The 27,893-nt window shown below is 36.3% G+C and overlaps 1 protein-coding gene across 2 annotated transcripts in view; it reads right to left on the bottom strand.

Moving 5' to 3' along the window:
* HECTD2 (HECT domain E3 ubiquitin protein ligase 2) overlaps window positions 1-27,893 on the bottom strand; it is a 65,275-nt gene that overhangs the window by 7,173 nt on the left and 30,209 nt on the right. For both annotated transcript variants that reach the window (XM_036336628.1, XM_036336627.1), the window contains exons 6-15: window positions 26,002-26,066; window positions 22,983-23,028; window positions 21,513-21,622; window positions 17,920-18,068; window positions 14,932-15,055; window positions 12,508-12,604; window positions 9,029-9,136; window positions 8,020-8,152; window positions 7,034-7,122; window positions 2,762-2,920 (exon numbers count right to left, since the gene is read on the bottom strand). In XM_036336628.1, coding sequence (XP_036192521.1) covers window positions 2,762-2,920; window positions 7,034-7,122; window positions 8,020-8,152; window positions 9,029-9,136; window positions 12,508-12,604; window positions 14,932-15,055; window positions 17,920-18,068; window positions 21,513-21,622; window positions 22,983-23,028; window positions 26,002-26,066 — 1,080 coding nt within the window. The remainder of the gene's footprint in view (window positions 1-2,761; window positions 2,921-7,033; window positions 7,123-8,019; window positions 8,153-9,028; window positions 9,137-12,507; window positions 12,605-14,931; window positions 15,056-17,919; window positions 18,069-21,512; window positions 21,623-22,982; window positions 23,029-26,001; window positions 26,067-27,893) is intronic.

A 27,893-nucleotide genomic window follows, 5' to 3' on the forward strand; every position in this document is an offset into this window, starting at 1 on the left:
ATGCAGCAAGCTAAGAGCATAGTTCTCATCATGATTCACTGCTATCTGCAACTTACTATTTATAAGTTTGCAGTATTTCTCATTTTCAACTTACATTCTTAAAAATAATGCTGATGTTTCAGGATACATCTTTAAAACACAAAAACACAGCGTTCATGCATGTAAGTGGGGTCTATATTTCAGTTACAATGCCTTTCTTTTATCCAAGAAGTTGAGAACACTGGAAAAAACATTTTCCTGAATTAGGTTACAACTCATGCTACCAAGGAGCAAAGATTTAAACAAACGTAAAAAGTAACCAAATATTTTTAAAAAATTAGGTTTTATGAAAAAAGTTTTACTTTATTTTAAATTATTAAGAGATTACATAAATAATAAGTTTTCCATCCATTAAAAACAGAAAATTTTATAGAAAATATAGATAGGCATAGATTGCAATTATTAATAAAAATTAAGGGTGCTGAAAATTATAATTGGGATATTTGTGATTTTTAAAAATATATATTTTATTGATTTTTTTTACAGAGAGGAAGGGAGAGGGCTAGAGAGTTAGAACCATCGATGGGAGAGAAACATTGATCAGCTGCCTCCTGCACACCTCCTATTGGGGATGTGCCTGCAACCAAGGTTCATGCCCTTGACCGGAATCAAACCTGGGACCCTTCAATCCGCAGGCTGACACTCTGTCCTCTGAGCCAAACAAGTTAGGGCGAGTTTATGATTTCTATTAAGAACTCCAGGGACAATCAGGTGAACCCAAGGGAAGGGACTTATCATCTTTCAAAGATTAAATTTTTAATGACAAAATACAATGTCAGTAGGTCATGAAGTTATATACTCAGATCTGTTACATTCAGGACTGTAGACCTTTTTACCCCAGACTTTGCATTTTCAAACCCTAATTTTTGTTGAGAACTGTCCATCAACACTGTCAGTCTTAGACCCTTACCTGTAATATGCTAGCTCTAAAATATGTATTACCCATTCAGTTAAACTTTCAAAACGATTTTTGTAAACGTATAATTAAAGTTGTGTGAAGTTACAGAATAGTGCTTTTGCACAGTTTGAATATCCTGGTCTTATTTAATACAGCATATTTGAGAGTGACTTAGCAAAAGCAAAAGAGATAGTACACATAGTAATTCTAGGTTATGCTGCCTCTCCTGTTTTCAACATAAACCCTCCAGTGTAATTTTCACAAGATTTTTGGGAAGATTTCTTATTGTTTCTGGACAATTCTGTTGCTCCAAGTCATGGCTCACCTCTCAGAGAAGCAGTGGAGTATTCATTAACATGGTCATGGAAAATTATCGCATTTATTAACACCATATTGACGTCTCCATTGAGGAATATTTTGATTACTTTCTCTACTTTTTGTCCTACAGTCACAGATGTTTTCTTTATATTAAGAAGCATATCTACTATGTGTTTCTCTTCAATTTCCTGTTCCCTCTTCTTGAAAACAGTGTACAAATACATATGATAAAGAATTGAATAAAAAAGCAGTTAAAAATTTTAGGGTACATTTTTACCATCTATGAAATGGAAATTAGGTGCCAATTTTAATAGGTGCTTTTTAAAATTAATAAATGAATAATCCATTTATAAAACATCTTTTAAAATTACCCACATTCCACCATCCTAACACAGCAGCAGTTTTCCTGTTTGCTTTCAATCTTTATTGATGCATGTACAGAAACAGTTTTTTCAATAGTTGATCTCATAGCCACCATCCGGATTCATTATTAAAGAGCTAATAAAAGAATATAGGCTCAGGGAAATCTTCAGCTCCATAATATAAAACAACTTATTGGCATAGTCATTCATAAAATACCCATTTTTTCAAAAAAAAAAAAAAAAGAGCTGGGTCTAACTCTAAATGAATCAAATTAAAATAGCTCTAATCATAGAATTGGGCAATTTAGTGACAAAAATCACTAATAAAATTAGGAAATTTATCAGTAAAAAAATTGGCAAAAACTATGTGGGGCAAAAAAATAAAAATCACAAAAAACTAAAATGAGACGGTAACTCAGAGATTAGTCTATTCCCATTGTTTTATGGGAAAGAAAATTAAGTGACTCATCCAGGGTCACAGCTAAGTACAGTATGTTGCAGAGAAGACTACAGAAGGCAGATCTCTTCATCAGAGCCTGCTCTATTTTGCAAGCAGTAAAAAATATAAGGGATTGTCAGGAGGATGTGCATACTATCCATTTTTCTACTAAATTTTCACCTTAGATTAAACTTGATCAGAAATCTAAATTTTGACTGAGGAATATTATGAGACAGTCCCATGAAATTCATGTTGTGTTGTTTTAAGAGATGCTGTTGCGTACACTGTTAACGATACTGCACAGTATCATCTTAATAAGGATCCATAGAAGTAATCAATTACTAAGTGCTTTCTTATCTCCTGTAATCCCCAAATACATGAGTTTTACTGTATCATTCACATAAGGAAACTAGAGCTCAGAAACTTTAAACAACTTAGCTAAGTTCACAGAGCTAATAAGTGGCAGAGCTTGGACTCAAATCTTGGCATCTCTGACTTCAAAGCCTGTTTATGGTATAAGAGCTGAAGAGTGCTGCAAAGTGAATGTGTCTCCACAAGAAAGGAGAAATCCAGATAAAAAAGGAGATGGGTTACAAAGTAGAGAGAAACCATATTTAAAAATAAGAATAGCATTAGGAGGAGAAAGACTGTGCAGGTAGAGGATGCTAGGATTAAGGGATATGATGCTAGTAGCTTTATACTTACAGGCATAATTTGACTTAAGTCATCAGTGGTGACACTGCAGATGCCCACTGGTGTATTTTGATCACTAGGAACGATGGGAGGGCTCAATAATTTCTTGTAACAGCAGGGGGGGAAACGAATATCCAGTGTAATGCTGTTATAAACAGCTAGTCCCATAAGCTATGCATACTAAATGTTAAGTATTAACATAAAATCCATGACAGCAAGTGAGTTTTAAATTATGCATCAATCTATTTCTTGTATACTTCTTTCAGATTTAATACTTTTTAATGAATCCCACATACTTCCTTTCCTTTCATTTCCCCACATAATTCTTTGATTATCAAGTCGTGTAAAAAGGAGGGATTTAGTTGATAGTATTTAATGATTTCTTTAGAAAAGTTTATTTAAGATCACAACAGATAACAGTTTCACACATATCCAAAAATTAATATATAAGAAATACTTTCTAAATTTAAACAAAGATGGTGATTTTATAAGTAGCAGCAATTTATTTAATAGAACTCACTGAACACACTACTAATTTTGGTAACCATTTTATCTATTTTAAAATTAAATACAGACTAAAGAGAGCTGAGCTGAATAAACATATGGGTACACACACAGAGACATACATACACACTGTTGATAAGCTAACAGGACAATTACTCTCCTATGGTAATATCTGAAAGGCCTTTAATACTTGGAGTTTACTCAAAGGGTTAAAGTTAAAAAGCTACAGATGTTATATCTATATAAACTTTGTCCAATTATATTTTAAAAATATTTTTATTGATTTCATAGAGGAAGGAAGAGGAAAAGAGAGAGAGAAACATCAATGATGAGAATCATTGATCGGCTGCCTCCTGCACAATCCCCACTGGGGATCAAGCCCGCAACCAGGGCATATACCTTGACCAGGAATCAAACCGTGACTTCCTGGTTCATAGGTCAATGCTCAACCACTGAGCCTCTGGACCAACTGTATTTAATTTATCAGTTATATGGCAGAATGTAACATCCATTTTCTGAAAGAGGGGTTTCAGAACAAATTTCATATTTCAACTATCAAATAAAGATTATTATATCAAGTTATTAAGGAAGTCATTCATTTTGTAGGCTCAAAAGGAAATCTTATATGGGCTGGACAAATTACTGCAAACAATTTTAAAAAATTGGAAGACAGCCTGTATTTCAATTTGCTAAGGCAGGATGAGGTTAATAATTTAAGGAATGGATATGCTATTTTATTTGTAACCATAGTAACAGAGACTGAGCAGTGTATGCAAGGGACCGATATTGAAAAGAAGTTGTAATATATGTCTTTAATTATGATATAGCAATAATGGCAAAAACCACAATACTACTGTAGTTACATTTTTGAGTATTCACTCTAGTGACAAGTTCTATGCACTTTTCATTTTAAAAAGTTCTTTTAATTATATTTAACAGATGAGGAAGTAGCCTTACAGGATTTGCTGCAGGAAACTTCCATTCGCACTAAATCAATGTGCTCTGGTGGAAGCAGGAATGGGGATGAGGCGTCATGTGCTACAGAGTTTGAAAACCCTACACTGTACTACACTGTTCCTACTCTTAGTTCCAATGCCCCTTGTGGTATAAGCAACCATACTTTTAAAAATTGTTATGTCTCATCATGCAATCTTCAAAAATTTTTATTATTATAGGTTTCGCCTGTAAACACCAAAGCCATAACATATTTAAAAATGAAGTATTAGACCCGTGCTCCCACCTCCCAGCCGCTTCCCTCTCCTCTCGGTCCCCTCCACCAAAAAAAATAAATAAATAAAATAAATAAAAATGAAGTATTAGAACTAACTACATTTTCTCAGTCATTATGCCTGTTCTCAATTTTTAGCTCTCCTCACCTTCAGTAGATCTCTCCACCGCTTACATGATCACAATCCACTATTGTCTCACATTTTTCCTATATGTTTTCATGCTTTTGAGGCATCAGTCTTATTTTCTAAAGATTATCTTTGTGTGAGATAAATACACATTAACAATGAGATGTGGTGGCTATAATAATTTTAGGTTTATGGCAGGTCCTTGAATAACATTGCTTCATTCAGTATTGTTTCATTGTAATGCTGACCAGATGCTGCAGGAACTTAACTCTTATTTATATCAATTAGCTTATGGTAAAATAGGTTTCGTTATATGTCATTTCACTTAAAGTTGTAGAACCTATTGACAATGTTAAGTGAGAACTTACTGTAATTGTTTAACTCGAAATATGCGACATAAGTAAATATGCTTAATATGCTCCTTTGGGTAATGACTGAATAGAAACTAATATCTATTGTAAAGAAAACAATTAGTGCCTGGCTGGTGTGGCTCAGTGGTAGAGCATTGACCCATGCACCAAGAGGTCACTGGTTCGTTTCCTGCTCAGGGCACAGGCTTGGGTTGTAGTTCAATCCCCAATGGAAGGCGTGCAGGAGGCAGCCAATCGATGTTTCCATCTCTCTCTCTCCCTTTCCCTTCCTCCATCTCTAAAAAAATCAATTTATAAAAAAACATTAAAAAAGAAAACAGTAAGCAAATTAATGATTTTATGTATAACATTATTATAAAAATGTGATAGCTCAGTAAGATCTAATACTGCAGTACAAATATTAGAAAGTCAAAATATCACTCAAATGTAAGCTGTGATGAGAATGTAAAGTGTGACAAACATATATCAGGAAATCCAAATAGCTCATAGTGTAATGAGAAGCATCAATGACTCAGGTTTTCAGTGAAGTTGAAACATTAACAAATGATTACTGTAAACAATACAATAGAAACAAAAGTCTAAGAATTGTTAAGTGTTCTATATTGTGGAACTTGGCACCTTGGACCTTTAGACATGACAGTATACACAAAACTGCATATTGAGTTTACCATTTCAATGTGTATCTTTGTTTCTAGAACCTTTTTTCCATCTAGTTTCTCAATTTCCATATACATCTCTCAGGATTTATTCCAACAAATGCAACAAAGATATTCAAAGCTCTCCATAAGATAGCTCTTTTTAAAAAAATATATTTTTATTGATTTAAGAGAGGAAGATAGCTCTTTCTTAACTCTCCTCCTGAAGGTGTCTTGTATAACTCCCAATGTGCCCTCTGCTTCAGTCAACTGGACCTACACACTGTGCTGTAACACAGCTTTTTGTTCTAGGCATTCTTCCACTGTATGTCTTTAAAATATATATATTGATTTTAGAAAGGAAGGGAGAAGGAGAGAGAGAGAAACATCAGTGATGAGAGAGAATCATTAATTGGCTGCTTCTTGCCCGCCCCCCACTGGGGACAAAGCCCACAACCTGGGCATATGCCCTGACTGGGAATCCAACCGTGACCTCTTGATTATAGGCTGACGGGTGTCTTATTCTTTTACAGACCTGTGTGAATCAGAATGGCTCCGTCTTTAAATGTCTACCTTCTGTGGGAGGACTATATTGAATCGTTTTCTCCTCAGAACTCCTTAGCCATTAATGTCAAGTGGTCATTTGACTCTGAGAAACTGACTATCTTGCATGGTGGTCATCTGCCCATTTAAATGGTGAACTTGTTAAAGGAGGATAGTATTTTTCCTCTTTCAACCTAGGTATCTCCAGTGCTTGCTCATTTATTTACTCTTCCATCCTTTCACAATTATACTTCTTAGATTAAAAAAGCTAATGTGAAAGGTATCTTGTCCAGTCTCCACTCAATACAAGGTGCCTTCTGTAGTACACCTGATAGGGGTCAGAGGATGGTACAGGGGTTTATGTAATTTTAACAATACTTAAAGTAATGCCATATACTTTAAATATCCCCAATATTTTCAATTTTTATTAATACTTTAGGATTTGAGGGGCAGATTAAAGACCCAGATTTAATTTCCACAATTTTGATTTAGTAAATTGAGTGAAATAAATGATTTTTCTGTTAGTTTTTTCACTTTGTACTTAGAACAAAAACAACTAATCATGCATAGAAGATACTTTGATTTTTAAAAGTCTTAATTTTCTGCTAAATTAGATAATATATGAAATATAAAATATTTTTATTTGGAGATAAGGTTTTCAGGAAAATATAAAAATTCAGTCATTCCTTTCAATTAAATCTGCTGATGTGTAGCTGTGATATTACAAATAATAAAGATTATTGAAAATCTATTAGTAAATTTGACAAGCATGCTTAATTTGAGTAAAATGCTTGAAAACAGTTTTTTAATATTCAGATAAAATTTAAAAAAATCTCTAGTCTCCTAGCACCTCCTAGTGGAAAGTTTAAAGGATACAATTCCAACCAATCGGAATTCAGAATAGTTATCACACTTAAAGCTGCTAAACCAATGGCAGTGTGAATCTTTGTGATATGTAAACATGCCTGAAAAAAAGAAACATGATTTCATTAGTGTGATTGATTTAAAAATCAAAGTGGTAAAAATATATATGACATTTCATCTGTTAGAAGCAAACCAGTTCAGTAATAGTTCTGTTACAAACAATCTCTCATGTTAAAATATATCAAATCTATGTACAGAGAGCATGCAGGAGCATTTTACTGTTCATTGGTATTCTGAAACATGGGGTAAAAAGACAGAAAATCAGTTGATTTTCTTTATAAAAATTCTAGTTTTATAAGTTATTGGTTATGATCAAAATTAATTTTGAGGATTATGTAGAGATTTCAGTTTATCCATGTCATCTCTAATTCCCATTACCAGAAAGATCAGATATATATAATACATACAAAATAAAGAAAAATAAACACTGAAAACTCTACTCTGAAAAAAAAACAATAAAAATAATGATTAGGTAGGTGTTTTCTCTAAGTAAAATAAACCCAAATTTAAATTTCAAATGATTATATCTGTCTTAAAAATTAATGAATTCTTATTCATTAAAATGGCTCATTATTTAATGAGAGAGGCTTTAAATATGAGTTTAGAAGAGCAAACTAGTTTTTTAAAATTTCAAATGTTCTTTATTTCAATGACAAATTAAATTCCCATGCATTTGGCTTATTTGGAAAGGAAGTGGATGCTCCCTTGCAAATATATACTTTCAAGTCTATACATTTTGTGTAGGATTCCCCAATAAAATAACATTTTGATAATCAACTTGGTCAATTTTTAAAATTTAAATAATAGTCCTTAAAAAATTATTCAAGATTTATGGTTGACAAAAAATCTGTAAAACCATAGGGTAGATTAAAAATAAGAGGGCCTAATCGAATCTAATAATTACAAAGAAATACTATTCATAAAAATTAAATACTCACCATAATCTGGATGAAAAATTTGGCGAATTAGAAGAAGGAACCATTCTTTAGTCAAGCCACCCATATCCAAACCAGCTTCCCCTACAAATGTAACTTTCAACTTCTTTTTCAAGTCTGCTCTTTTCCGGGTTAACTATTTGAAGAAAGTATATAGTAGAGGAGAACAAATGGCAGAAAAAGGAAATTAACTTTTTAAAATCTGGAAAATGTGTTAGGTAGTCAGTATCTTATTTACAGTGTCCAAAATACTCTCCCATCCACCCCCTCATCCACTAATCTACTCATCCATCCATCCATCCATCCATCCATCCATCCATCCATCCATCCATCCAATGAATCTGTCAGACACTGTGAACTAGGTATTACTAAGTTTGATGTATAGATTAAGAAACAGAATTAGAGGAGGTCAGGTACCTTGACTGTATCCCAGGTTCATATTGTCTCCAAGATTCTAATTTAACAGATTACAATATAAAATAATTCATTTCCTTTTCTCTAACTTGCCTTCAGTACTAAACTTTTAAAAATTACATAACTAAAACAGCCTTGAACTTATAATAGCCCCATGCAGATCTGACTAAGAATTGTACATGCATGAAGCTCTATAATACATAGTACATAAAATCAAAGTAGACTTGACCCTTAATTGACCAAATATACCTTGTAGATTAGACCCCTAATTTTATTAGATGAGTAATTTGAGGCTTGGCAAAGTTAAAATGACTTGTTACACACCCAACTAGTAATAAAGGTGGGTCTACAATCTAGGTTACATAGTCATACAGTTCTATATAAAATTCCTTTCTGGGGAATTAACAACAAACTATAAATAAATATATAAAAATGGGCTTAATTGTGAATACAGAACTGACTTTAACTATGGTATCAAAATATAAGGAAGCACACTTATTAGCATAAAGAAATAAGGCAGTTTATTAAAATTTTAGAATTATAGAATGTACTTAAAGCTTTAATCAATGGATATCATTTTTGAATAAATGATCTATACCTCATCAAGGGAATCGCTAACCAGATGTGTCCTCCTTACTTTCATATTTAGAAATAACATATTCATATCAGGTCTTTGTCTTCGAGATACTTTATCCACCAGACTTTGCTAGTTGAAAAAGAAAGCAAACATTTTCACTTTTACTTAAATTGTAATTTCACTTAAAACATTTAAACTTCAGTAAAAATCACGATATTATTCTCTATGCCATATCCCATATAAATTTCATAAACTCAGTTATACAAATTTTGATTTATGAAAATGCTCTATTATTTTGCTTTGAAACAATGGTAACCAAAGGGGATCCAAAATGGAGGACCAAAAATAATTCACCTTCTATAGTAAAGTGTTCTGTGTTTTAGTTTCCACATGTCTCATCTCTTAAATAGCAAGGTTTTCTGTTTAATAAGTACATAGCATGGTGTGGGAACATTTGAAACATATACTTAGATGATAAACTTGGCTTAAGGTTTTTTAGATATTGTATTACTCTCAAAGCATAATTAGTCTACTTTTAGAAAGTAGTTTGGTCAGTATTTATCAGAAACATTAACAATGTTCATATTCTTTGTCCCAATAATTCTACTTCTAGGAATTCTAAAAACAGAAAATATTTCATACAGTGAGATGGTCATAGCATTACTATAAAAGCAAAACTTTAGAAATATACTACATTTGTATCTAATAGAATATAATACAGCTATCAAAAATGATGGTCATAAAAACTATGTAAATGGAAAATGTTTAAGGAAGGCACAACTGAAAAAAATCAGGGAACAAAATTGTGGATACAACTCTTGCTCTTAAAAGATAATATACATAAAAAATATCAAAAGAACATTTATCAAAATGTTAAAAGTTATGTCTGGGTGATGAAAACATGGGTGATTAAAAATACCTATTTTTTGTTTTTTTTCAAAATATAAACAATGAGTATGTAAAAAAAATAAAGAAAATATAAGGACTATATAAATATCCTCTAATATAAAGTCTACATATTTGCATACTTAATTTATCTAAATCTTTTTCAGATTACCTCATCTTTGGTAGCAAACTAAATGAATTATTATACAGATTAAAGATTGTCATTTCAGACATTTTAAATACTGGCATATGCAGCAATTTGCTTTAGTACATAAAATTTTGATATCCCAAATCTCTATTATTAATCCTACTGTCATGATTTGGTAGTTACTATAATAAAACATTCTAATTCAGACCCTTCTTCATTTCTCTAATTTCTATTTCTAAAGGTTTTCAATAGTTTTTCTCTTCTCTGGGTCCCACCTTTCATGCTCAAACTACCCTTTCCTACCTTCTGTTCCCAGTCTATACCTCCTGGGAAGCCATCATACTGGAAATGTCCCCCCACACTTATACTAGGATGGTAATTGAGCATGACCAGGCTCAGTGACTATTCCTCCCATCAGGAATTCATCTGTATAATAAAAGCTTAAATGACCATTACAGTGGAACAATCAGACCGGTCGCTATGATGCACACTGATCCCCAGGGAGCAGACACTCAATGTAGAAGCTGCCCCCTGGTGGTCAGTGCACTCCCACAGGGGGAGCACTGCTTAGCCAGAAGCCAGGCTCACAGCGGTGGCGGGAACCTCGCCTGCTTCTGCAGCAGCGCTAAGGAACAGCGAGCCAAGCGGTAAGGAGCAGCAAGCAGGCAGGCGGTAAGGAGCGAGGGGTCCCAGACTTTGAGAGGGCACAGGCCGTGCTGAGGGACCCCCCTCCAGTGCATGAATTTCATGAACCGGGCCTCTAGTATTTAATAAAAAGTGCTTCAAATGAAAGAAGTAACAGTAGTGACATTTTAGATATAGTCCAAGGGGGTAGTTATTTTTAGGTTGGGAATCTCTTTTACAACTTTAGATTATACCATGTAAGTAAACTCTTGTTTACAGTAACTACCTGTAAGGCTGTCCTCACGTCAAAATATTCACATCATTAATTCCAAATGGTATGGCAGTTTACAAGTTAAAAATGTTGGGAAACACCTATAAGAACTGACAATGCCACTTGACTCTTCCGTCTCTATAACTTGTGTCCATGCCGTGTGGAAGACAGCCTGGGACAATCTACAGCCGCCACTCTCCTTGCATTGGGAAGGAAAGTTCCACTGAACAAGTTATTTGTTATCTTAAAATGGGGAGTGACAGCAGAAAACTGCTCAGGGGAACTTATATAAACTTCTAGCTCTTTAGATTTTTTTCTTACAAATATAAAAAAAATAGCCCAATGTAAAAACAAAATACTAAAAAGTTGCATGAAATTGCTTAAATGCAACTAATAAAAAATGTCAAAATGACTAGTTACGTAGACTAATCTTTGAGCCAGTATCTACCCAAGATTAAGAATTCTGGTGCTAAATAAACCTATTGAAATTTTTCGGGGGAAGGGAGTAGGGTGGCTATGGAACTCCCTTGCACATAGTTAATAACATTTCTTCTAATATCCCCATACTTGGTGTAAGCTGACTTTGAGATGTTACCAGTCCCTCAAATCTTTTGTCCAGCTCTGTGATAGGAAAAAAGTACTCACCTTCTGGGAACTGAATTACTGAAGAATAAACAATTCTTATTTTGTATGCAATTTTGAAGTAATGTGATTTATGCTTTTGCATTCTTTTTGTATTCTCAGACAAGAAACCACTATTTTTTTACTCTATGTGTCTCTTTTTATTTTAAAAAGACTGCAACCAACCTTTCCTCTAATTTTTAAAGTTGTAAGTAATCATGTCCCAAAGTCAGATACTCAAAATATATGAGCATGTAAGTGTCTAGTCTAAAGCTCTAATAAAAAAAGCTCACTTAATCTGATGCCTACTCACTAAAGTATATAACTTGACTGTGCTGTGCTGAAACACAAGTGGTAGGGAGTGATGAGGACGGGACAGAGATAAACTCTGTCCTGCTCCGTAACTCGACTAAAGCCAACTTGACAGCTCCCCCAGTTTCTATGGGCCTCTGTGCATTTGGTTTCCTAAGAAACCATACAACATATTTTACCTTCTTTGGACATATTTCTCAGTTTTCTAAGATGACACTTGATTACATCTTCAATTTTATGGTTGTTTCTATTTGATTTTCATAAAACCAAGAAAACGTTTTAGAGGTTTGCTCATACGGACACTCCTTGCCCTCACTGTAATTTTCACCAGAGCTCTCTGCTCGTTACTGAAGCTTGAATATGGTATCTACAAAATAATGTCCAACAAGTTCCCAGTACTTTGGATTTATGAGACACATTTAATCTTCCTGCTATATTTATAACATAATCAGAAGTTGGTGAAGGGTATCTTTTTCCTGTATCATAAACAGGTTTAAACACTTTTTGGGGAAATATAATGTGAATTTTACTTTCAACATTTCCTAATTATGCTAGAACAATTCATAAGACATTTGATGTATTAAGTTATTTACTATATTGATTATAGTCAGCACAAATATGCTTACGTAGCTGGCTTACCCTTGCGATGCTTATCATCTGCTGCTCTGAGTCTCTCTGAATAATGATTTTTTTTGCAGCTATAGAAATAACGAATGGGTACTGACAGAAGGAAAACCTGCCCAACAAGTGGAAACAGAAAAAGCAAAATTGTGTATTTTTTAGCAAAATTATACTAAGGGAAGGAATGTAAGGTACCCCTTCTAACAATATAACATTACTTTTGAATTATGTCTTATCATTTACAAAATGATCTCAAGTACATAATTTCTCTTAATCCCCACAGCCCTGTGAAGTGTGTGTCATTACCAGGGGTGCAGTACCTTTGTTTTCTGGAGGAAGCTACATCTAGTGAGATATGTGCTAACTACTAACATTGTTATATAGTAATTCCAGTTTATGTACAGTCACCTGTACATCATTACCTGTGAAAAATATGGCCAACACCAGAACCAAGAGGCAGAGTGTTGATGGAGGAGGATTAGGACAGAAAGTTCAAGTACAGAAAGTAATATAAAAATCCATTATTAAATGGATATTTCTGAAATGAGAGCTTCAGAAATGAGGAAATCTTGTAATAACTATAGTAATAACAAGCAGAGTAATAAATTTAAGACCAATAAAAGTATGCTACTGTTAGTACTGCACTTAATGATACAGTAATATGAAATGATGTGTGTTTGTAAAGGTACAACATTATGATCAAAGGTAATGAAAACAACTTTTTTTCCTGGGTCAGAGCTCATTCTATGCTATGTAAAAGAGCCACAGACAAAGAGAGAAAGGCATTTGGAGAGAACTAGCATGGCAGTACTGACACTTCAGGAGTTAGACTCCATCAGAAGTGGCTGCGATGCATCCATCAGTTTTCATTGGAATCCATTCGAGTGCAGTCAGGCAAGGCACCCGTGACCACCAGGTGCCATGAAGGCACTATGGGGACACAGGAGGTAGCACTAGTGTGAACTGAAAATGAAATAGCTTTCCCCTGGGTCGGAATTGTTAAAAACAGTAAGAGTTGTTCAGTATTAATGTGTAATGATTTTTGAATCACTAAGTGCTACCTAAAAATTAAGAAATGAGTGTCCCTAGTCCTGGCACTTAGAAGAATGACACTATGTGTATGAGATACTAGATAAACAGCTGAGGCTGCTCATGGCCAGCGGTGACTTGCCCTAGGGCTCCAGGTCCCACTCTAGGTCCAGGCTGGCTTCCCAAGGGCTGGAGGGACCATAGGATAAAAGTCTAATTCATTCTTGGTACAATGCTGTGGTACGGTGGTTAGAGGTGCTCTATATTAAAAGTTGTCACTAAAATACACACAGTAACTCTTGGAGTTGTTTTGTGGTTTTGTCTACAATGTTGTAATTATATTAAAGTGGGAGAAAAAAAGCTTCTTTGTAAAATAAACTTTCCCAAGAAAGTATTCATCACACTGACAGAGGTCCCCAGAAATGGAATTCTTATTCAGTTCCAAGTGTTCATATATGGACTGAAATATGTCCTGAGAGACATTTTATGTTTTAGGCCAATTCTTGTAGAAAGGGTCCCTGGAAGCTTAATCCAGTTTATAAACTAGTCTGCGGTTTGGGGTTACTTACATCCATCCCATATCTCTTAGTCAGTCTCCATGAACTCTCCAGGACATCTCCTGGTCTGGGAATAAACTGTTTGGGATCGTCTTGCTGGTTTAATTCAAATAGTAAGTGTGGATATAGGGGCAGTGTACTAAAGAATTTGGTCAAGTGTTTTGAAAATCTATTATACCATTGTAATAAATCATTTGTGGTAAAGACCTTTCTCCAACATCCATTTTTTAAATACTGTATGTAAAGGTCAACCATTTTTTCCTACAGAGTAAGGAAGAAAAGGAGTGAATGTATGAGTGTACGTGCACATGTGTGTGATCACTGTGTTAGATCTGGCACTGGGACACTATGGCCCATGGGACAAAGATGGCCTATCGCCTGTGCTTGTGAATAAAGTGTTGTAGGACACAGACACCCCCATTCATTTACATATTGTCTAAGGCTGTCTTTTTGTGCTGCAACAGACCAGAGGTTGTATAGCCCAAAGAGCAAAAAATATCTACCATCTAGTACTAGTACTTTACAGAAAAACATTTTTAATCCCTGTCCTAGACAATAGCATATAGAATAAGAAGCTACAAGAAATTGCATATTAAGATAGTACTTTTCCCTTCTTAAAAAGATGTTATTAATCAAACCAAAAACAAATTAACATGCATGTGAATTCAAAATGTAACAGAAAAAGAAAATGCTTTCACAAATACAGTATTTCAAGGCTGAATAATTAAACTACATTTGTAAGTTTATATCTAAAGGTATGGGGAGATTTAAATTTATTTACACAAACTTAAAACCCAGTCATTATTTTGAATAGTATTTCATTTAGGTGAGTAGCCAAATGAGCTTCTGACTGTACCTGTGGGAGTTTCCAAAGCTCTGCCAGGTGTGGTATTCCTCCATGAGATCAATGTGATCCAGTGTAGAATTATAGAAATCGGTATAAGGAATAAGGGGAGGGTGGACCAAATTGTTTGCAGTATCTGTAAAGATAAATTATAACATAATGATCTTTTGTAACATGCACACGGTTTACTCTAATAATAATAACATTTTAATGTCTACCAAGTAGTCTTTACCTATTCCTATTTTAAGCAATTGTAGCTTCCAATGGAAAAAGTAGTTTTATAATTGTGATCAAAATGGAGCCAATAATTTGTTTTTTCAAAAGAACTTGTGGTGGGGATTGTATTAGTATAGTAAAAGGAACGCCCAGATGGCCATCTGCTCTTTCTGTTTGCCGGGAGCCGGTCCATCCTTGCTTCAAAGGACCTGGCATATATGGCATACTGTTCTTAAAATGTTTGCTCACCTTCTTGGCACTATGTGTTTTAACCAAGGTCTCCTCTCTGAGAAAGGTTGTTTCCCCAGGTAGGGATTTTCCCCTGAAGTTAGGGAGGGAATAAAACCCTCAACTAAGTGCCAGGCGGGTAATTAATCACTTTAACTAGGAACAATCATGCTTAAGCTACATAATCTTTACTCCCTGGAATGGAGATAAGAAACGCCCTAACCTTTGTAATAGAGATTGATAGGATTGAATCAACTGGTATAAATACAGATGTAACAAGACAGAACTGAGAAGACAGAACCAAGAGACACAGAACCTAGACACAGAACCCACACAGAACACAGGGACAGAAGAACTTCGCTGGAGAGAACATGGCAAAAGATCCTGGATAGAAACTGGCCACAGAACCTAGAGACAGAACCTGGCTGAAGAACCTAGAGAGAGAACCTGGCTACAGAACCTGGATAGAACATGGCAAGAGAACCTGACTAGAACCTGGTGACTGAACCTGGCTGGAGAACCTGGAGAACCTGGCTGAAGAACCTAGCAAGAGAACATGGACACAGAATCTGGCTGGAGATCCTAACCAGAACTTCGCTGGAGATCCTGACCAGAACTTGGCTAGAGATCCTGGCTAAGCTGCTGATCAACTGAATGCTGTCTCCGTGTCATTCCTTCTTCGCTGACTCCGTCCACACCTTTGGGGACCCCTGGACCTGCTGGGGTTGGACCCCAGCATCTGGCGCCCGAACAGGAACCCCTAGGTAAACCCCACTCTCGGGATGGATAGGACTCCACCGTAGGAAGAGGGTGGATAGTCTTCGCCGACTCCATCCACACCTTTGGGAACCCCTGGAACAGGATTCCCCTAGGTAAGCCCCCCGCTCCCATTGAGAACCCCACACTCGGGACGGATAGGACTCCACCAGGGTGCTACAGACCCCCCTATAGAGGATAAGTAGGGTAAGAAGGTGGATAGTACAGAACTTAGATTGAGAAGATGTGCCATACTGAGTCCAAAGAAAGAAGACTCTGTATTGATCTTTAGATTAAGAAGATGTGCCATACTGAGTCTAAAGAAATGAGACTCTGTATTGATCTTTTAACACATATGCTTGCTAGCAGAGGAATTAAGGTTACTCCCAGTCAGATGGAACATTTTATACAAGAAATACGTCCATGCTTTTCTGAGGAAGGAAAGGTGCCAGAAAGGTAAATGTAGAGGCATGGGAGAAGGTAGGCCCAAGGAGCCTTATCCTTAACCCCACTGCAGCCTTTCCACCCCGGGAAAGTGCAGGATTGGCAAGTTCTCCCTGGGGTGATAGATCAGGACTCAGGTAATAGTGGAAAGCGCCAATCCTACTCTTAAAATGGATACAAGAGAGCATTTGGGGTTTTTCTTTTTAATGCCTGCTTTTAAAAAATAAAAAAGGGGGAATTTGCTGGGAGCCGGTCCATCCTTGCTGTTTCAAAGGACCTGGCATATATGGCATACTGTTCTTAAAATGTTTGCTCACCTTCTTGGCACTATGTGTTTTAACCAAGGTCTCCTCTCTGAGAAAGATTGTTTCCTCAGGTAGGGATTTTCCCCTGAAGTTAGGGAGGGAATAAAACCCTCAACTAAGTGCCAGGCGGGTAATTAATCACTTTAACTACGAACAATCATGCTTAAGCTACATAATCTTTACTCCCTGGAATGGAGATAAGAAACGCCCTAACCTTTGTAATAGAGATTGATAGGATTGAATCAACTGGTATAAATACAGATGTAACAAGACAGAACTGAGAAGACAGAACCAAGAGACACAGAACCTAGACACAGAACCCACACAGAACACAGGGACAGAAGAACTTCGCTGGAGAGAACATGGCAAAAGATCCTGGATAGAAACTGGCCACAGAACCTAGAGACAGAACCTGGCTGAAGAACCTAGAGAGAGAACCTGGCTACAGAACCTGGATAGAACATGGCAAGAGAACCTGACTAGAACCTGGTGACTGAACCTGGCTGGAGAACCTGGAGAACCTGGCTGAAGAACCTAGCGAGAGAACATGGACACAGAATCTGGCTGGAGATCCTAACCAGAACTTCGCTGGAGATCCTGACCAGAACTTGGCTAGAGATCCTGGCTAAGCTGCTGATCAACTGAATGCTGTCTCCGTGTCATTCCTTCTTCGCTGACTCCGTCCACACCTTTGGGGACCCCTGGACCTGCTGGGGTTGGACCCCAGCATCTGTTCGCGCCATAAGTGTGTTCTCTCCTTAGCATCCCTCAGGAATTCATAGAAGTTCTTGTGTTCTTAGGAGTCACTACTTAGCAGATTATTTGCAGTTAGCCATAACACAGAATACTGCCCAATAAAAAGCATAAAGCTCTCTCATGCTTGTTAATTAACTGTGAACTCCATTATCAGAACAGAAAGTGAATTTCAACTCTCTCTTCAAATAAATGCTTTAAAATGTAAGAATGCCTCCATGGTACTTTGAGACCCTTATGGAAATGTCTCTAATATTTAACAAAAGAAAAGTAAAGATGATAGAAGAACAAAACCTACTAAGTAAAGCCAGCACTTTAGATGCTGATGGGATCCACCAGGAACATTTTGTTAGGGGTGGAAATTCTTCAGGCTTTGCAGGAAACAGTCGTAAAGAAATAAACTGCAGCAATCTCTCTACCAACTGTTTGAACCTCTTCTGGGATAATCTGGTAAAGATTTTGAAATAATTCCAATCAAAATTCACATTGTCTATTTTGGCAATATATTCATTAGATAGTAAAGTGCATTCTATATGCATAAACTTTTAGAATATTCCCCCAAATTCTATTTTTAAATTGCCAAACATTTGAAAAGATGGAAGATCTTACCTGGAATATTACTTCTTAATTGAATAAGAAATAAACATTAATATTACTATAAAGTTAGTATTAAACATTTCATGTTATGCCAAAAACTAAGATGTGTAAAGGCTTTCAACAGTCAATTCTATTATTTGCAGACTCTGTATGTGCAAATTCACCTACTTGCTAAAATTAATTGTAACCCCCAAATTGATAATGTGGCTCTTTCATTGTCACTTGTAGATGTGCAAACAGTGGCAAAAAATTTTAGTTGCTCAATGTGCACATTCCCAGCTGAAGCTGAAAAAGGAACGCTCTGTCTTGTTCTAGCTGTCATGCTGTAAGCAAGCGGCCTTTATGCAGTCTGCATAGTGTCATGTTTTTCACATTTTGTGCTTTTTTTTTTTTAATATATTTTATTGATTTTTTACAGAGAGGAAGAGAGAGAGATAGAGAGTTAGAAACATCGATGAGAGAGAAACATCGATCAGCTGCCTCCTGCACATCCCCCACTGGGGAAGTGCCCACAACCCAGGTACATGCCCCTGACCGGAATCGAACCCGGGACCTTTCAGTCTGCAGGCCGACACTCTATCCACTGAGCCAAACCGGTTTTGGCACATTTTGTGCTTTTTGTTAGTGATTTTGCTGTTTTAAAATGGCCCCCAAAAGTAGTGTTAAAGTTTTGTCCAGTCTTCTAAGTACAAGAAGGATGTTGTATGCCATACAGAGGATACACTTGTGTTAGATAACATTTGTTCAGACATGAATCATAGTGCTGTTGACTGTAAATTCAGTGTTAATGAAACAACAATTTATATTAAATAAGATGTCTTTAAATAGAAGTATAGGTAAAGCAAGGTTATGTAGTCATCAGCTGATGAAAATGTTGACCTTAAAGCTCGCAAGAGCCTAACCCTTTAGGGGCAATAGTTTAGTATTCACTAATTCACTATTCACAGTACATTTATAAAACATTAGAGGCCTGGTGCACCAGTGGCATCCCTTGGCCTGGCCTGCGGGATCAGGCCAAAACCAGTTCTCTGACATCCCCTGAGAAGTCCCGGATTGAGAGAGGGCACAGGCCAGGCCAAGGGACGCCACCGATGCACGATTGGGGCCGGGGAGGAACATGGGAGGTTGGCTAGCCAGGGAGGGACCATGGGAGGGCTCCAGGGCGAGTCTGGCCTGTCTCGCTCATTCCTGGACCCCAGCAGCAAGATAACCTACCAGTTGGAGTGTCTGCCCCCTGGTGGTCAGTGCACGTCATAGCGAGTGGTTGAGTGACCTTAGCATATCATTAGCATCTTATGCTTTGACTAGGGGCCCGGGGCACGAAATTTGTGCACTGGGTGTGGGGGGTGGGGGAGTGTCCCTCAGCCCAGCCTGCCCCCTCTCACATACTGGGAGCCCTCAGGCGTTGACCCCCATCACCCTCCAATCGCAGGATCGGCCCCTCTGACAGAGGCGTCAGGCCTGTGCAGGGGACCCTCATTTCCCCCCATCACTGGTTCTGCCCCCAGCCCAGGCCTGATGCCTCTGGCTCCAGACCCCCTCCGATTGCTGGCTCTGCAAGGGGACCATCATATCCCCCCAATCCCTGGCTCCGCCCCCCACCCAGGCCTGATGCCTCGGCCAGAGGAGTTGACCCTCATCACCCTCCGATCACCAATCACCGGATTGGCCAGAGGCGTAGACCCCCATCACCCTCCGATCGCCTGATCGGCCCCTTGCCCAGGCCTGATGCCTCTGCCAGAGGTGTCAGGCTTGGACAGGGGACCCCCATCTCCCCCTGATCACTGGCTCTGGCCCCCGCCCAGGCCTGAGGCCTCTGGCCCAGGAATCATGCCTGGGCAGGGGACCCCCATCTCCCTCTGATCGCTTGCTCCACCCCCCGCCCAAGCCTGACGCCTCTGACCCAGGCTTCAGGCCTGGGCAAGGGGACCATCATATCCCCCCAATCCCTGGCTCCGCCCCCCACCCAGGCCTGATGCCTCGGCCAGAGGAGTTGACCCTCATCACCCTCCGATCACCAATCACAGGATCGGCCCCTTGACCAGGCCTGAGGCCTCCAGCAGAGGTGTCAGGCCTGGGCAGGGGACCCCCAGCTCCCCACGGTTGCAGGCTCCGCCCCTGCCCAGGCCTAACGCCTCTGGCCTTGGCATCCGGCCCGGGCAGTGGGGACCCGCAGTGGCAGCGGGGGTCGCCGCAATCACCTCTGGCTGAGGCGTCCGGCCCGGGCAGCGGGAACCCACAGCTGCAGCGGCCCTGCGATTGTGGGCTTCGCTTTAGGCCCAGGCAAGGGACCCCTAGCTCCTGGGACTACCAGCTTCGACTGTGCCCAGCTCCCATCGCTGGCTCCACCCCTACTTCTTGCTATCACTGGCCAGGGCGGAAAAGGCACCTGATTCTCCGATCATGGCTTTGCCCTGCCCCCCAGCTCTTAGCTCCCCCCTGGGTTTCCGATCACTGTCAGTGGCAGGGGGCTTCTTCCTGCTTTCCCTTTCGCCTCCCTGCATTGTACCTACATATGCAAATTAGCCACCATCTTGTTGGCAGTTAACTGCCAATCTTAGTTGGCAGTTAATTTGCATATAGCCCTAATTAGCCAATGAAAAGGGTAGCGTCGTACGCCAATTACCATTTTTCTCTTTTATTAGTGTAGATTGGTTGAACAGCTGACCGGACGACCTAATATGGACACTTAGCATATGAGGCTTTTATTATATAGGATACTACTGTGAATAATGAGCATCAACTGTATTTTAAAATTAATTTTGAAAATATTTTGCCTCTTTGTTATCAATCATGAAGAAAAATAATTATTGATGTGAGTATAGTTCTATGAAAAAAGTATGATACCTTTATAAATTGATATTGATGGCTAATCTACATTTTATAAAGATGCTTTTGGGGAAGGAAAAGCACCATGTAAATAATGCTGAAATTTATATTGATACAGAGATAGGAAATAAAAAGACACAAATTAAAATACTAATGTCTGAGCAAATCCAGGCACCATCTATGAGATGTTTGAAAAACCAGTGATAGAAATGCACTGCATAAAAGCAAGAGCAGTGGACAGAAATCTCAACCACAGCTTGCACAAGCAAAATGGTTACTGACATTAGAAACAGATTTTTAATTATCCTTTATGTAGTACTAAAATATATGCATATAATTGCCTTTTGAGGCACTGTGAAGTATAAGTATCATTTCTAAAGACCTGCAAACATTTAATATTTTTAACTCATAGCAAACTTAAAACTCTAAGATTATGAAGGTTCTTAATATCATAGAAGGACTTACTTTTTAACCCAGTGGACTAAGAAATGATGGTCAGCTTCAACTAAGGCAGCTATCTGTCTTAGCAAGTGAGCATAGATGACATACGTAGATGTGTTATTAAACTGAGGATTCTGAGAAAGATATTAAAAGTAATTGTGTTAAAATATTGTTAACATGTAAAAAGAAAGACACTAAGCTTAATGAGCTAAGTGGTAAATTCAGAAGACGAGATTTGAAGTTATGAAATACTAGGTGAAATCCTTTAAAACAATAATTTATTTGTTTATTTAATTAGCAGAGACTTGGTACAGTTCTGCTGTGGTACAGTGGAAAGAGCACGGGCTTTGGAATTGGGACAGATCTGGGTCTGCGTGAGCAGAGCTTATTGCTAATATATAGTCCTCAAAAACTTGAGCTTCATGTTGTTTTCTAGCATTCACTATCTCTCTCTCTATATTTCCTCCCCTAGTTTTGCCTTTCTCCTCCTCCTCCCTATTTTCCTTCCTTACATCTCTCAACTACTTCTTGTTTGTTCCTCCCCACACACACTTTTCTTTTTTCCTGTCTTCCCGCTTCTCTGTCTTTACCCTGCATATTTCCTTTTATTGAACACAGTAATGAACTAAACACTATCCTATTTAGTATGTATTTTTTTTTACCTTCAAATAAGGTAATAACATATTTGCACCTTTTGCAAATTGTAAAGAATGACACAGATGCAGTGTGCTAGCTATGGTATTAATATAATTCTTTCATAAAAATAGTAAAAACTAAAAATTGCTTTTCATTTGTCTGGACCTAATTTTTTCTATCTGTGAATCTGTAGCTCTCAAGAAGAAAAAGTTCATCATCTTTGCGTTTTTTAAAAAATCTATTTTATTGTTTTTTACAGAGAGGAAGGGAGAGGAATAGGGAGTTAGAAATATCAATGAGAGAGAAACATCGATCAGCTGCCTCCTGCACACTCCCCACTGGGGATGTGCCCGCAACCAAGGTACATGCCCTTGACCAGAATCGCACCCGGGACCCTTGAGTCCGCAGGCTGATGCTCTATCCACTGAGCCAAACTGGTTAGGGCCATCTCCTTTGTTTTGCAAATATAAACCACTTTGATTTTTCTATTCGTATTCTAGCTTAAGCATTTATTGAAAATACAGAGAAATTGGAAACTTACTACTTAGAAAATAAAAGAAAGTTTTGAAGCCATTCTAGTTATAAGAAAGGAGATTAATTGGAGGGGGAAGATGTTCTTCCTTTCTGTTTGTGCCCAAATACCACAGCAGGAAGGCAAGAATTAAAAATTTAATCCCAGAGATAAATTAGCTTCCCATTGTTTGTTTGTTGTAGCTTTAATTCTCTAGTTACAAGTAACTACAATCCAAAAGTATCAGTAATGTTGCTCAAAAGAATACTTAATATTTGATATAATTTCACCTACATACATGCATAGACTGAGGTCTAAATTAGATAACTAAATTCTTGCTTTCTTACCTGTAAAAGTATAAAATATGCTCTAAGATCATCTTTTGTTCGTGGACTGAAAAAGAAGTATAATTGATTAGAGATTACAGTATATAATAAAAAATGATCCATTGAATTGAGTTGATAAAAGCCCAAAACTAGACTTACTATGTATTATTATTAAGACAGTAACATATCTCTAATATGCTGAGAATATAGGTTCCTGTGTGCCTACTCTAGGCTGATTCTGAAGATAACTAAAAATGGAGTTAACTAGGCTATTTTATGAGGTAAATATTATGATTAACTCTGAAAACAGTTAAGAGTCTGGAAAATAATTAACAATTTTAGAATACTTATGTTTTTGTTTTAATAAAGGATAACTGAGATCTCAAAAATATCTATGCATTGAAAAAAGAAATAGGTTTGTGAGTACAGGTCTATTACTGAAATGAAAGTTGTAGAAGTGTCTGCAAGTCAAATCACACTTTGAATACATCTAGTCTATTTCTAATGAAAAGAATCTTATTTTGAATACCTCTGAAAAGTCACTAAATTTTAATCTGTGCCATGTTAATCTGGATTTCCACATGATCAAATTTGACCAAGTTTTTGTTATTCCCCAAGCTGATGAGTGTTACTTGTCCTCTGAAGATCTATTAAATACACTCACAGACACTCGGAAGTAAGTAACTTCTTGCATTACAAATGGTTCCTCTATGTGATAACTAGATGCAATTAATGATCCTTGATTGGATCCTGGACTGAAAAATAAAACCCAGATATTAAAGAACACTTTTGAGCCAACTAGGGAAATTTAAATGTGGACTGTATTTTAGAGAGTATTAAATGAATATTAAATGTATTATGGTCACAGAGAAAAATGTGATTAGGAAATACATGCTGAAGTAATTAGGGGCAAAGTATCATGATGCCTTCCATTTACTAAAAACAGATTCCATGCAGAGGGAGAAAAAGCAAAAGCAAATGTGGCAAAAAGTGAACAACTCGTGAATTCAGGTGATGGTGAATGAGTTTTCATTATCTTTAACTTTTCTGTAATTTGAAATTTTTCAAAATTCAGTGTTGGGGGGAAAATGGTTCACCTCCAACTATCTTCTTGAATTCCCTTTAAGAAAATAAAATGATGAAATAATAATTTACCTTTCTGTTACAGTTATAAATTAAGTATGAAAATATAAATTTTGCCCAAAATATACTAGATGACCTTTACAAAATATAAAGCCACATAATCTGAAATATAACTATGTATTACATGTATTAAAGTTAGAAATAAATATGTATATGCTTATATATATAACATTTTTAAATTAGTAATATTTCTTTGTAGAATTATCTCAATGAAATAATGATTTATATTATTTAGGTTTAAACCAAATTGAAACCATTTCTGTCTATAATATTCTACATAATTTTCAGACTATTTTCTCAATGGGACTAATGTTTTGTTTTAGAAATTATATTTGAAAATATTTTAAAACACTCAAGGCAATTCATAAATATTAAAATTCCTGGTGATAGGAGAGTCCTACTTTTTTCCATTTTATAGCTGCACCATTATGATTTCCAACTCTCTGGCCTATGCACTAGTATTGCAGTACAGTATACAGTTCAGGCTATAGAAATTGTGGTTAAGATCAAAGGCTCTTTGCCAAACCGCATGGGTTCTACTCCTGATTCACACACTTACTGGGTTCACTTGGGCAATTTACTCTGTAAATTTTCTCAACTGTAAAATGAAAATAATCATATTACCTGTCTCATAGAATTGTAGTAAAATTTCAATGAGAAACACATGTAAAATTGTTAGGAAGATGCTTATAGCCCATAATAGTCAATAAACTAGATTCTGTTGTTGTTACAATAAATTCAAAATAAAACAAGACTTTTAGGTACTGCACACACATTCCTCTGAAACATGAGTCCTGTCACATTGTCATTTTAATCTGTATTGGACACACTTTTCAAGGGCAGAGAGGGGAAACTTTGAGGGTTTGCTTACTAGAGGGGACTGAGATTCCAGCAGTTTCAGACCACTGGACTTCCTCATTCTCCTACGAATGCTCTTTACATTCTAATTTTCTCTTCATTTTTAATGAAGCATTTTGTGTTCAACCAGAAATATAAAATTCAAGGAAAATGCAAATATATTACTAGAATGATAAATTAGGAAAATCACATGAAATTATATGTTATGATTTCAATTATTTTAAAAGATGACTAGACAAAAATAGCAAAATGTAAACATTTGTACTTTTTTTACACTACTCTAGCTTTAAAATTTTTTTCTATAATAACCAGGCATCTCTTTGAAAATTTATTAAATTTTGAACAATGTTATTAAAATATATAAAGGTACGTTTGACATTATATTTAAGAATTCTAGTTTGGTAATATTTTTAGACTGGGCTTAATATAAACATGTAAATTATAATTTTATGGTACTCATATGACTTTATAGAAGCTATTAATTGAAATTATAGTGCTGTTTAAACAATATCAATTTAAATAATATGTACTTTTGAAAGTATATTTTTATATTCTACATATTCTCAGTTCAAAACATTATCAGTTGCATTGCCCATCATTCCTTAAATAATGATTCAATATTTAGTCCTAAGAAAAAACATTTCAGCAGTCAAACTTACATTTCCTTATATTAGAAATAAAAAATTTTGCTTTGGCTACCAGAAAGTCCAAGGCTAAATTTAAGCCCATATTATTTCATCCTAGGTTACATGTAACTATCCATCCCGTGTCTGTATAGCACTCATGTCTGTACACAACAAATTTTATATATGATGTTAAAGGATTCAGAGATCTTCTGAAGCCCACCCATAGACCATCCTGAGAAGTCACAAATCTCAAGTTTAAAAAATTTGTTGTTAATGGTTTATAACTTATTTCTATCTTTGTTTTTATTACAACTAAAATTGACTCGGTAAAATACATACATATGTAACATAAGGTGTATGAGATGTGTAAACTAACCATCTATACTGACTAGCTAGATATTAATTACAATTACCCTTTCCATTCTCGTAACAGGCTGTTAATGATTCCCTTTAATACTGTCTTCTGAATGTCTTGAGGCTGTAGGCAAAAGAAAATCAGAAGATAATTAGGATTAGCTACTAAAGTGACTTTAAAGATTGTTTATCCATTCACCTATTAAAGGATATCTGGGTTGCTTCCAATTTTTGGCAATTTTGAATAAGGTTGCAATAAAATTTGTGTGCAGGTTTTTGGGTGGACATAAGTTTCGAATCATTTGGGTAGACAACTAGGGTATGACTTCTGGGTCATATTGTAAACTTGTTTAGCTGTGTAAGAAAATGGAAATATAACTTACTGAAATTTGTGGGATACAGCAAAAGTTGTAAATGAATATATTAGACAAAAAGATGTAAAATAAACAATTTAAGCTTTCAATCTTGGGAAATTAAAACAGGAAATCAAGTCCAAGTAATCAGAAGAAAATACATAATAAAGGTTAGAAGAGAAATCAATATAAATGAAAACAGGGAACTAATAGAGAAAAAGCAATAAAACCAAATGTTAGTTTTTGGAAAAGATTAATAAAGTTGATGAACCTTTAGCAAGACTAACCAAGAAAGGAAGATTAAAGACAGTAATTACTAATACCAGAACTGAAAGCAGGATCATCACTACTGATACCTGAACACTGAAAGGATATCAGAGAACTATTATGAACAACTCTGCCCACAAATTAAAAACCTAGATAAAATAGACCAAGTCTTTGGGAGATACAATCTCCCAAAGTCACACATCGATAATTTGAATGGACTTATATTTATTAAAGAAACTGAATCAATGACTAATAACTTTCCAAAACAAAAAACACCAGGCCCAGAAGATTTTACTGGTGAGTTCTACTGAAAATTTAAGAAAGAAAGGATACCAATTCTTTACAATTTCTTCCAAAAAACAGAAGAGAGAATATTTCCTAACTTATTCTATGACATCAGCATTGTCCTAATACCAACCTAAAGATATTACAAGAAAAAAATTACAGATCAATATCTCTTCTGAACACAGATGTAAAAATCCTCAACAAAGTATTAGCAAATCAAATCCAACAATGTATACAAAGAATTATACACCATAACCAAGTGGGATTTATTCCAGGTATGCAAGGCTGGCTCATCATTTGAAAATCAGTTAATGTAACTCATCACATCAATAGGTTGAAGAAGAAAATATATGATCATATCAGTAGCTATGAAAGCATTTGATAAAATTTAACACCAATTCATGATAAAGAAAACTTCAGCAAACTAGGAATGGAGGGAAATTTCCTCAATTTGGTAAAGAACATCTACAAAAATCCTTGAGTCAACAATTTTAATGGTGAAAAACTGATAGGTTCATCTTGTATTTTCCCTGTCTCAGTCCTGGAATTAGCCATTTCTCCAGGGAGCTCTGGTTCCTTTCTGTGAGGAATGGTATTTAGAAACCATGCATGCTAAAGTGCTCATTGCTACTGGGTGTTATTGCTTCTAGGCCCTTTCAGAGAACAGGGTTAGGAAATACACACACTCACACACACACACACACACACGTATCCATATCCATCTATTAAAATCCCTGAGTTCATTATGATGTCTTAATGCCAAAAACTAAGAAAAACTAAAGATTTGTTTACATATTTAAAAAAATCTTTAGACTGAAGATACATAAAATACTGTGTATAAAAATTACTTGGCTTAGGCTTTTTTTAAGGTTTGGTTATAATATTCGAAGTATAGCTAGGTGGGTTTTTTTTCTGTTTGTATTACATTTTAAAGGATTTCCCCTCATGTTGTATATTTTTAATTTTTTAGTGTCTATAAAATATTAATATCATTCCAAGTCAGAAAAAGTTAGAGAAGTGTCCCAGGAGTGGAAATTTTGGGTCAC

Source organism: Myotis myotis, unplaced genomic scaffold (genome assembly GCF_014108235.1).
Source record: "Myotis myotis isolate mMyoMyo1 unplaced genomic scaffold, mMyoMyo1.p scaffold_m19_p_15, whole genome shotgun sequence".
In the NCBI taxonomy this organism is placed as follows: Eukaryota; Metazoa; Chordata; class Mammalia; order Chiroptera; family Vespertilionidae; genus Myotis; species Myotis myotis.